The 10,754-nt window shown below is 34.5% G+C and overlaps 2 protein-coding genes across 2 annotated transcripts; one reads left to right on the top strand and one right to left on the bottom strand.

Annotated features, from left to right (window-relative positions):
* Positions 1–558: 558 nt before the first annotated feature.
* LOC141671642 (vacuolar protein sorting-associated protein 20 homolog 1-like) lies at positions 559–9,067 on the top strand. The gene is made up of 6 exons (XM_074477929.1): positions 559–736; positions 5,107–5,259; positions 5,397–5,549; positions 6,629–6,712; positions 7,327–7,495; positions 8,363–9,067. Exons 1-6 carry the CDS (start codon positions 635–637, stop codon positions 8,386–8,388), a joined length of 687 nt encoding a protein of 228 aa, XP_074334030.1. The 5' UTR covers positions 559–634; the 3' UTR covers positions 8,389–9,067.
* Positions 8,729–10,551, bottom strand: LOC141671641 (chlorophyll a-b binding protein CP26, chloroplastic-like). Its single transcript, XM_074477928.1, has 6 exons — positions 10,250–10,551; positions 9,999–10,083; positions 9,680–9,730; positions 9,445–9,565; positions 9,220–9,354; positions 8,729–9,132 (listed from the first exon to the last, which is right to left on the bottom strand). The coding sequence occupies exons 1-6, from the start codon at positions 10,458–10,460 to the stop codon at positions 8,872–8,874; spliced, it is 864 nt and encodes a 287-aa protein (XP_074334029.1). The 5' UTR covers positions 10,461–10,551; the 3' UTR covers positions 8,729–8,871.
* Between the last annotated feature and the right edge of the window lie 203 nt (positions 10,552–10,754).

The following is a 10,754-nucleotide window of genomic DNA, read 5'->3' as shown; positions in this document are numbered from 1 at the left end:
TTAAAAAGAATGAAGCAAGTGATAAACTGGTAAAGTAATTTTATCATATTTTTGGAGTGAAAATTTGTTAAATTTATATTAATTACCATTTATTTTAGTTTCTTTTAAAAATTCGGAAGGACAATTATGAATACAAGTGAAACAATTTCACTGACCCGGTACTTGCTTTCCTTTCTATTTCAAAGTCAGGAGCAAGGGGTTAGAGCTTTCCAATCTTTCTAATTACAATTGTACTAAATTAGAAAATATTATTAATGTAATTGTTACTATAAACGGAATTTATATTCCTCACCATCATGTAACAATTTTTTTTCAAATGCAAAATTTGTTAGTACATAATAAATCAAAAATAAAAAAAACCCCATTAAATAACTACTTCTTTCATGTAAAATAAAATTTATTTTAAATTTTAATCTCAAAAATCAATATTTAATTTATTTATCGAGATTAACCTTAACTGTACAGTAAAAAAATCACAGTAATTTTTTTTAACAGTCTTCTCTGGTTATTCAGCCACAAAATAACCCAAAAACCCACTTTAATCTTACAATTTGCAGAGCAAAAGCTCAGTGCTTTACTTTATGATATACACACAAACACATGTATGTATAGTTGCTTGTAGAATCTAAAGAGAATGGGTAATATATTTGTGAAGAAACCCAAGATCACAGATGTTGATAGAGCCATTCTTTCTCTCAAAACCCAAAGGCGCAAGCTTGCTCAATATCAACAACAGGTCTTTTTTATATTTTTGTATGTAATTTTATATGTATTTTTGTTTAAATATGTTTGTGTATGTATGTTGTTGAATTTATGTGAATGACTTGTGTTTGGATTATGATTGTTGGTTTTATTAGTATTGTGTAGTAAAGATTTGATTTTTAAGTTCAAGAAAAAGATTGGGTTTTTTATTTGGTTTTCGAAAAAATTAATAGAATTCGAGAAGGTTTTGTGGTTTCAATTGCATTGTGTAGTAAAGATTTGATTTTTAAGTTCAAGAAAAAGATTGCTTTTTATTTTGGTTTTTGAAGAAATTTATAGAATTAGGGAATGTTTTGTGGTTCCAATAGCATTGTATAGTAAAGATTTGATTTTTAAGTTCAAAGGTAAAGATTGCTTTTTTATTTTGGTTTTCGAAGAAATTTATAGAATTAGGGAAGGTTTTGTGGTTCCAATAACATTGTACAGTAAAGATTTGATTTTTTAGTTCAAGAAAAAGATTGGGTTTTTATTTTGGTTTTGGAAGGAATATATTGAATTCGAGAAGGTTTTATGGTTCCAATAACATTCTGTAGTAAAGTTTTGATTTCTAAGGTCAAGAAAAAGATTGGGTTTTTATTTTGGTTATCAAAAGAAATTTATAGAATTCGAGAAGGTTTTATGGTTCCATTAACATTGTGTAGTAAAGATTTGATTTTTAAGCTCAAGAAAAAGATTGGGTTTTTATTTTGGTTTTTCGAAGAAATTTAAAGAATTAGAGAAAGTTTTGTGGTTCCAAATTCCAATAACATTGTGTAGTAAAGATTTGATTTTTAAGTTACAAGAAAAAGGTTGGGTTTTTATTTTGGTTATCAAAAGAAATTTATAGAATTGGAGAAGGTTTTGTGGTTCCATTAACATTGTGTAGTAAAGATTTGATTTTAAGTTCAAGAAAAAGATTGGGTTTTTATTTTGGTTTTCGAAGAAATTTAAAGAATTCGAGAAATTCCAATAACATTGTGTAGTAAAAATTTGATTTTTTTAGTTCAAGAAAAAAATTGGGTTTTTATTTTTGGATTTAAAGAATATATTGAATTTGAGAAGGTTTTATGGTTCCAATAACATTCTGTAGTAAATATTTGATTTTTAAGGTCAAGAAAAAGATTGGGTTTTTTTATTTTGGTTTTTAAAAGGAATTTAAAGAATTCGAGAAGATTTTATAGTTCTAATAGAATTGTGTAATAAGGATTTGTTTTTTAAGTTCAAGCAAAAGATTGGGTTTTTATTTGGTTTTCAAAGAAATTAATAGAATTAGAGAAGGTTTTATGGCTCCAATAAATTGTGTAGTAAAGATTTGATTTTTTAGTTCCAAGAAAAAGATTGGATTTTTATGTTGGTTTTCGAAGAAATTTAAAGAATCCGAGAAGGTTGTATGGTTCATTTCGAGATAAATGTTGTGGGTTTTCTGAGGGAAAGAAGGTTGCTTGGACATTTTTTATAGGATTAATTGTTAAAGTGGTGTGCTTAGTTATGATGATTCTACGAGACATGTATTGATCATTGGAAAGGCGTTAGTAGTCGATGTTTCTCTTTTATTTAGCTGGGGTAATCAAGAAATTAACTTATTACGGAGATATGATTGAATTGATTTGGGTTGTGAAGTTTTTTAGGTTATGGAATATTAGTTTTAGATGTTTTCTGAAAATATTCGTCAATTAGAATTTGGTTACGGAATATTTGATTTTTAAGTTCAAGAAAAATATTGGGTTTTTATTTTGGTTTTCGAAGACATTTAAAGAATTTGAGAAGGTTTTATAGTTCATTTCGAGAAAAATGTATTGGATTTTGTGAGGGAAAGAAGGTTGGTTGGATGTATTTAGTAGGCCTAATTGTTGAAGTGGTGTGGTTAGTTATGATGATTCTACGAGAGATGTATTGATCATTGGAAAGCTTACATAGTCTATGATTCTGTTTTATTTAGTTGGTAACTGAGAAATTAACTTATTATGGAGGTATATGATCGATTTTGATTTGGGTTGGGCAATTTTTAAGTTCACGGAATATTTTTTAGATGGTTTTAAAAAAAACAAGATTCAAGTTGACTTATTGAGTTCAGGTAGGTAATTGTAAGTCTTTTCTTCGAATTTTGGTCTGGAACCCCTTCCCGTCAACCCATCTTACACCACTTGGTTACCAAAGCACAGCCTTCCTGTCAGTGTCATATGATATAAAGAAAAGGGAGGGGGAAGACGCGGGCAAACCCGGACTCCCTGACAAGAACAAGGAGGAGTCTATGTTACTGCAGAACAAGAAGAGCAAATCTCGCCACATGGATCTGGATATCCAAAGATAAACTGATCTAAGAACTAGGCAAGCAACTAACTAATTTTTGCCAGAACCGTAGTGCAGAGCAATCTTTAGTTAGCTAAAAGTTTAAATGGAGCAGAACAACCATAAAGACCAAGTTTAAATTAAATGTTTAGAGATAATTGCGTTAAACAACAATCCATACACAACTTAATGCAAAAAAACAAAACCCAGTACACATAGGTTAAATGCAAGCAATAAGAAAAACATCAAAAGCAGCACCCTTTTCGTCCGCATCAACCTTTTGTCAAGCCATTCCATATTCAAATTCTGCTCAGAGCCGGAGCTTCGGGAGACCAGATCAGTGATACTGTGAGGGGACTGCTGGCTAGGATCTTTCTCTTGGTACTGCAGTTGGTTAATGTCATGTTGTATTATGATTTTATAAAAAACCTTCACTGGGATTTTAGTAGCACAACCAACGTGCTCATCATCCATGACTGCTGCCCAAATGGTGGAGGGCCTAGGAGCATTAGCCTGCAAATAAACCGAAATTCTGGCCACTGAGACGGGAATATTATTCCGCAGAGTTAAGATGGTTTGAAAATCCAAATCACCCGGGGGCCCTAAAGCACTTGCCAAGTAGCTCAGACCTTGTGGGGATGAATATTTCAGTGGTATACCCACTAGAGTAACCCAAACTTCCTTTGGAACATTACCATGGTTATCTGTAGGCATGGGGTTACTGTACCAATTAGTCAGGGTAAGAACATGATTCTTAGTACGATTAGAGTAACAAATAACCGGACTGTGTTTCATGGCTTCATTCATTGTTTCGGAAGAACTGAATTGAAATATGAAAATTCTCTCCCCTCCATTGAAAACATTGCATAAACCAACATTACCCCAAGTCCGAAGAGCGAACTCTCGAATTTGGTGAAACCCGAGATGGTTTTCCTCAGAAATTATACCCAGACAACATTTTAAATCAACTTTTTCTAAAAGGAAAGCTTTTGGGGGGTTACACTCGACCGAATCATGGGAATGAATAACATAATCTCTACAATTAGACAAAGTAAAACGGCGACACATGTCCTGAGTAAAAGAATCGAAAATGATGGGAAAGGGATATGTTTTGATTGGTGAAGAAGTACCTTTGACCAAAAGAGGAAAGTGAGGATTGGAATCAGAAGAATGATTATCTCTAAATTCCGGGTCACGCTTGTTTTCCATTATGCAGATCTAATTTGTCGGAGTGGAGGGGCGGATGTAGCTTTTAGAAATATAAGATCTAGGGCTTGTCGAAGGAATAGAAAGAAAATGGTGAAAAGTTATATTTATAACGAATCGAGTGAGTGGATTAGAGTTGCAAGGGTGAGTGGGTAGTTGGTAGATGAACGGGTGGAGTAATGGAGGCTGGGAAGATGGGAAGTGAGAGATAGAGTGTAGCGGATATTTTTCTTTTTGTTTAAGTTTATCTATAGTTTCTGAAAATTAATTAGAATGTCTAGAAACTTCCTTAATAGGGGAACTTGTGGGCAGCGGTGGAGCTTGCAAAGATTTGATTCTTGTGGGTAGCGGAGGAGCTTGCAATGATTTCTCGCGGGGCCCATATCTACAACTACATATATTTTAAGTAATTGATTTTATTTTTCTAATAAATAAATTCTATATATAAAAATCTCAAATATAGTTCTTGACAAATTTTTCATATATTAAAATGCATTCTTTGACTTGTTTTTTCCTTGAAAAATAGTAATAATTTTGGGTTTAAACATTATAAATTTTTCTTTGTTATTTTGGCTATATTCTGTAATACTTATTCTAGTAACATTATGATTTCGTAGATTTATTTTTTACTTCTATTTTGTTATCTTTCTTTGTTCAGGTTTAATTTATTTTTTTAAAGTTATCTTACTTCTTTTTCGCATTATTTATTAACCTTTTGAGTAGTATGGAGTATGTTTTATCTTTATATATAATATCACATATTAATGCATAACACGCAGCTGGATTGGTCAACATATATATAATTGATTTCAGTGTGTTTTTATTTTGCATAATTATTTGATATACAGTACTCCTTTCTCTTACACCCAGCTGGATGCTGTGATCAATGCTGAAAAGCAAGCTGCCAAGGACTTGCTTCGTGAGAAGAAGAAAGAAAGGGCCTTGCTAGCATTGAAGAAAAAGAAGGTGCAAGAAGAATTATTGAAACAAGTCGATACCTGGCTCATTAATGTTGAGCAACAAGTGAGTTCTTGTAGTATTAGGATCAATTAGGTCTCCATGTAATTTGTTTCTGACTGATTAATTTGCTGCCTTCTCCTTGGTAAGCTTGTTTAACATCCCTAAACATTAGCACGTTTTATAACTACAGTTTGGTTTAGTTGGCAGATATTGAATTAACAAGTAAACAGAAGGCCGTTTTTGAAAGTCTGAAGACAGGTAATAATGCAATCAAAGCTATACAAAGTGAAATAAACTTGGAAGATGTTCAGAAACTGATGGATGACACTGCTGAAGCAAAAGCTTACCAAGATGTGAGTGTAATTTGTTTTACCTTCATTTACCAAAAACAGATGGATGATACTTGGTCAGTTAAACCTTTTATCTTTACTTTCTCTGAGTTCATACCATCGTATCAGTTTCACGTCTTGCACCATTGTAGTTTTATGCCGTAGTGTTTCTCAACCACCATTTTATGCAGTGGGCCACCATAACTTGCAATTTATTGTGTAGCCTTTTTATCATTTCGGATTCTAAAATATAAACATACATGAAATTTGGAGTAGAGCTCCGTGGGTACATTTTGATGTTTCTGTTGTAGTAAAGGTCATATCCTTAACTTAGTGCCTTGGGTGTATTCCATCAAATTAAACCTACACATTCATTTTGTAAGTGATGGATTTTTAATTTAATAACAGACAAGAGATTAACTTATCGCTGCCACTATGAAACCATCTGATAAAATTTATGAAGTGGTCTAGTTACTACTCCCTTATCTCATTTTATGTCCTGTTTTGACAGTCTGTGGACCAAATTTGACTGTAAATCACACATAATATACAATTTTAAAAAAAAATTAAAACTTATATTATTATAAAATATATCTTATGCACTTTAAAATGTATTTTTCAGTGTTTTAAAAAATTAATAATTTTCTTTAGTTGTCAGCCAAAATTTGGTCAATTTGACCACACAATAGTCAAAACAGGGCACATAAAATAAGATGGAGGAAGTATATTCTGACACGTGTCCTGTACTTCTGTCTAAGTTTCCACGCCAGCATTAAGCCGCATTCCAGTAATTTAACCTTTTTGTTCATTAATTTTTTTTTCTGTATGATCACTCCTTTCATGAATTAATATGAGAGAATGGTGACCATAATTTCGCAGAGGAATCGTTTATATCTTTTTGCAGCAGATTATGAAGAAACTGCATAAAATTATTCAATTGGTTTGCTAAGTTTTTCTTGTTGCTTTATACCAGATGCTGGTCATGAATGTCTTAGTTGCTGCCTTTCCTTTTCCCTTCACTAATATATGTTACTTATCACATAATTTCACTATGACATTCATTCGCCATCTAATTTTATACTTGCTTGATTATTTTTCTGAAGGAAATTAATGAAATTTTGGGCGAGAAGCTATCTGCAGAGGATGAAGAAGAAATTTTAGCAGAATTTGAGAATCTTGAATCAGAGGTATGAAATTGTTTATTATTATTAAGCTTCATATATTGGAAAAGAATACTTCAGGTATGTGAGTTTTGTAATACTTATTGGCTCTAAAGTACTTTAGGTTTGTGAGTTTCCTTGTCATTTTGAAGTTTACATAACTCTGTAGTTCAAATGCTGTCACAAGAATCCATGTGTGAGTTTCTAAAATCTCAAAAGGCAAAAACTCAGCTAAATGATCCTCCCTCCCCCCCTCCCCCTCCCCCTCCCCCTCCCCCCATCCTCCACATGGTTAGGGACAGTTCTGAATGCAGTCTAGAACTCTGAGCCTGTTCAGGTTGGCTAAAAATTATTAGGAAATGAGCGGCAATTATTTTTTGGCAGGTGAAACTCAAAAGCTCACTAGTGAGTAAGTAATCCGGAACGTAATGAGGATAATGTATGACAAGAATGTTCAACCATAAAACTTTAACTTTTCAAAATTTACACCTTGCTCTGTTTCGGTCAATTTTCCTTCCTCTGTGATTGGATTGTGTAGGGCAATTTTTCTGTTGGCTAGTTACCCCTCATTTTATAAGAACTGATAACTCTCTCATCTTAATAAAACATGACATGTATGCAACGCTTTAATGTTTCTGCAGATGTCTCTACAAGAATTACCAGAAGTTCCTGCAAAGGCTCCGACATCTGAAGACCTTGAGGAGAACTTGGACCTTCCAGATGTACCAACTAAAGCACCAGTTCCATTGGACGTGGTTGAAACGAAAGCTCGGGATGCTTCGTCAGCTGGCATTTATTCAGCAGAAAAAGGTTATATTTTCCAAATTATCTCCTTTTTACTGATAATGTTACTCCCTCAATTCATCAAGACTCTTGGATAAAAGAATGTTATGCAAATACTCTGAAGTCATAGACGATAGTATTAAATTTCAGGAAATCCTCATGTTTGAGTTACAATTGCAAATTCATGATGCAATTACTCAAACTAACTAGTTATACCTTGGAGATGACACGAGAAGTTACAAATCCTTGATATTCATGTCAGACCTATCCTGTCAAGCGGAGGGGTTATAAATTTACCACCTCCGATGAAGCACTACCTGTTGAATACTTGAATATTAGCTTGACTTAATTCCGGTCAAATCACAAGTTCATACTGAGTACTGAAAGTATATTAAATAAGATTAAATTTTGACCTATTCAAGTCAAAATGGGCAAAGGTTGCTGAGAAACCTGTTTTTTGTCAAAATGGCAAGGTGCAAGGGTTAATGGAAAAGATCATTTTTTTTTTGCAAAATCCCAAGCCCAGATTGCCACTTTATGTGTTACATGACGGGTCAATATTCAATTAATCTATTGATGAAAACAACCGAGTAGAAGATAATATATACCTTATGCTCCACTTCTCCATGGGGTCTGTAGACTGCCTTTGTTGCATTTTTTGGCAATTACCGTTTGATATGAAAGCGTAGCAGAACAAACTTCAGATTTTCTTTCGCTACACTTTCCAGGAGTTGTTGTTACAGAGCCTTTCATTACACTTTCTATAGACCACTGCTTGATGTTGATATCTAGACCTTTCCCTTCTATGCTGGGTGTGTGGGTGTGCGTGCAATGCAAGCTTAACATTTTACTAAAGATACTTTTGTTATGTTCCCCTTTATCTTTTTGAAACAGTCATGGAAGAACCTTTGCCAGCTTAGGAAGGTTTACGGTTATTACATGCAGCCGGGAGATCATTATTTATGTGGCTATCTTGATGTGGGATGTCTTTTCAATTTAAATTTTACCAGTGATGATGTCTCTTGGCTGTATCTCCCGGCTTCGGGTGCTTTGTGGAAATGTATACTACACATAGCCTGATCATCACATCTTCTCCATGTACAGAACAATTCTTTCGGTTGCAAAATGATCATTTTTCTAAACCAGATTGCTTTTACTTGTATAAATTTTGTGTCGTTTTTTCAGCTGGTACTATGTGATAATAGTTTTCTGTAATATGATTCACCTGTTTAGTTCTTAGAAAGAAATGCTCAGTTAGGATTATATCTCTATAAAGAAGTAGTAGCATAACTGTAGTAATGTAGTTCAACTGTCCTTCAAATTCACCCTACAGAATTACACAATACATCTGGTAATGGAGTTGGGACATCAAGAAGACAAGCAAGCGATGGAGAAGCAAAAACTTAAAGAGTTGGAACTCTTTCTGCAGCGCCACCGATAACACTGAGCAAGTTGTTGCCAAAAGGATCACTGAGATGAGCCGAAAGGTTCTCCACAGGACCCTCTCCAGTGACATAAGCTTGTATAAAGAAGCCAAGCATCGCGAACATTGCTAGTCTTCCGTTCTTTATCTCCTTAACCTTCAGCAATGCGGCCTGGTCTGGATCATCGGCTAGCCCCAATGGATCAAATGGACCTCCGGGGTGTAGTTTGTCCTCCAGATCCTGACAGTTAACGAAGGAATCTTGCTAACAATATGAAGGATGTGTACATTTACTATGAAACTAACATAAGCTAAATTTTGTGCATACCAAACCATTGGTGATTCTGTAGTACTCTGCTCCACCAAGAAGAACAACCTCAGCAACGACAGCAAGAACAAGATTAATAGGAATGTTCTTTCCAAAGTAATTCAACGTGTTCCCGTCAAGGAGTAGTGCTCCGGTCTGCATATATGAATGTAATCCGTAAGAATTCTGATCAAGAAACATTGTGATTCATCTCTAGCATTGTGAGTACAAGGAGTAGTGAATTACTTTGAACCAAACAGCTTCAGGTCCGCAATTAGCTCCATATTTGTTGAATGCCTCAGGGATAATGAAGCCTGCAGCTCCCAACATTGCCCACCGGGCATGGATCAGCTCATAACCTTGGTACCTGCATTGTTAAATAGCTATGGTATTATTCCTTCTTTCCTTGTATTATGTTTACAAGTGGATTAAAAATATTTTGATTTTATCAATGAAGATCGCAATGGAGATAGAAACTTACTTGGCAAAGTCCTCCGGTTTCTTGCCAAGGCCAAAAGGATCATAACCATAGCTGCATTAAAACATTAAGTACATCAGTGATCTTGATTGTGTGTTATCATACCAACTTTATATGTTAAGATTCTTTAGTTATCGACTGACTAGGCTGGCTTTCCAACTCTACCAATTTTCTTGTTCTGTGGTTTTTGCTAGCTTCTACTCTGTTTTTGCTTCTTCGATTCATGTATATGTTTAATCTATGTCATATATCTGCAGACACAGGTATATAGATGCATATATGAAAATTAGAGCAATGATCAGTACTGAACTAGTGAACTTACTCTCCGGGAACTTCTCCTGTCAAGTACTCAGGAACTTCCGATCTGTCCAATAGGCCTTCAGGTAAGAAAATTCTTCTTTCGGGTCCTGAAAGTAACATTTTTGATTACTAAGCTAGTAAGCTTGCAAAAAAAACATCAGTGAAATCTCCAGCATTGCAACATAGGGGACATATTTTTTGTCTTGGTAATACTAATACATGAGGATTTGAGTGAAGCAGTAATACTAATACAAAAGAATCATGTAGACTTACCATACCACTTGGCAAGCTCATCGCTAGCCGGAGTTACAGCAACAGCCTTCTTTGGAGGTGGTGCAGCCTTTTTCTTGCCAAAGAGTGCAACTGTCTTGAAAGTGACAGGACTAGAAGCTGATGGAGCTGGCCTTGACGCCACTGAAAAGTTCCCGAGCATTTCCGAAACTCCGATGGATGCAGCCGCAGTAGAGGCTGCAAGAGAAGCCATTGCCAGAAGTGGTGCTGGGAAGTATAGTCTTAGCTTATGGAGTGTCAATGCAAAATGCAGAAGTAACAAGTACTATTTGTTATTGTTTTTGAAAGGTGGTGGTAAGATTGATATATGTTGCAAGTAGATGGTTGATCTGGTGGATATGCACTTGCCACGTTGGATCCTGGTTCTTGTTTTCTGATTGGTCTACTTGGATTAGGATAATAACATCATATCTTTTATATATCCACATTCATTTGTGTCCAAATTCTCAATCAATGTACACTAGTGTCTGACATTTATAAACTCTAT

The sequence above is a fragment of the Apium graveolens genome, chromosome 7 (assembly GCF_009905375.1).
Source record: "Apium graveolens cultivar Ventura chromosome 7, ASM990537v1, whole genome shotgun sequence".
Lineage (NCBI taxonomy): Eukaryota > Viridiplantae > Streptophyta > Magnoliopsida > Apiales > Apiaceae > Apium > Apium graveolens.
The sequence above is the reverse complement of the archived record's forward strand: the minus strand, read 5'-3'. Positions and strand labels throughout refer to the sequence as shown.

Excerpts from the sequence above, each read along its gene's own strand:
- LOC141671641 (XM_074477928.1), bottom strand. The coding sequence starts at position 10,460 with ATGGCTTCTCTTGCAGCCTCTACTGCGGCTGCATCCATCGGAGTTTCG. Across the intron at positions 10,084-10,249 it reads TGAGCTTGCCAAGTGGTATG|GACCCGAAAGAAGAATTTTC; the intron begins GTAAGTCTACAT and ends TGTTACTTTCAG. Across the intron at positions 9,566-9,679 it reads AAACCGGAGGACTTTGCCAA|GTACCAAGGTTATGAGCTGA; the intron begins GTAAGTTTCTAT and ends TTAACAATGCAG.
- LOC141671642 (XM_074477929.1), top strand. The coding sequence starts at position 635 with ATGGGTAATATATTTGTGAAGAAACCCAAGATCACAGATGTTGATAGA. Across the intron at positions 5,260-5,396 it reads TCATTAATGTTGAGCAACAA|TTGGCAGATATTGAATTAAC; the intron begins GTGAGTTCTTGT and ends AGTTTGGTTTAG. Across the intron at positions 5,550-6,628 it reads AAGCAAAAGCTTACCAAGAT|GAAATTAATGAAATTTTGGG; the intron begins GTGAGTGTAATT and ends ATTTTTCTGAAG.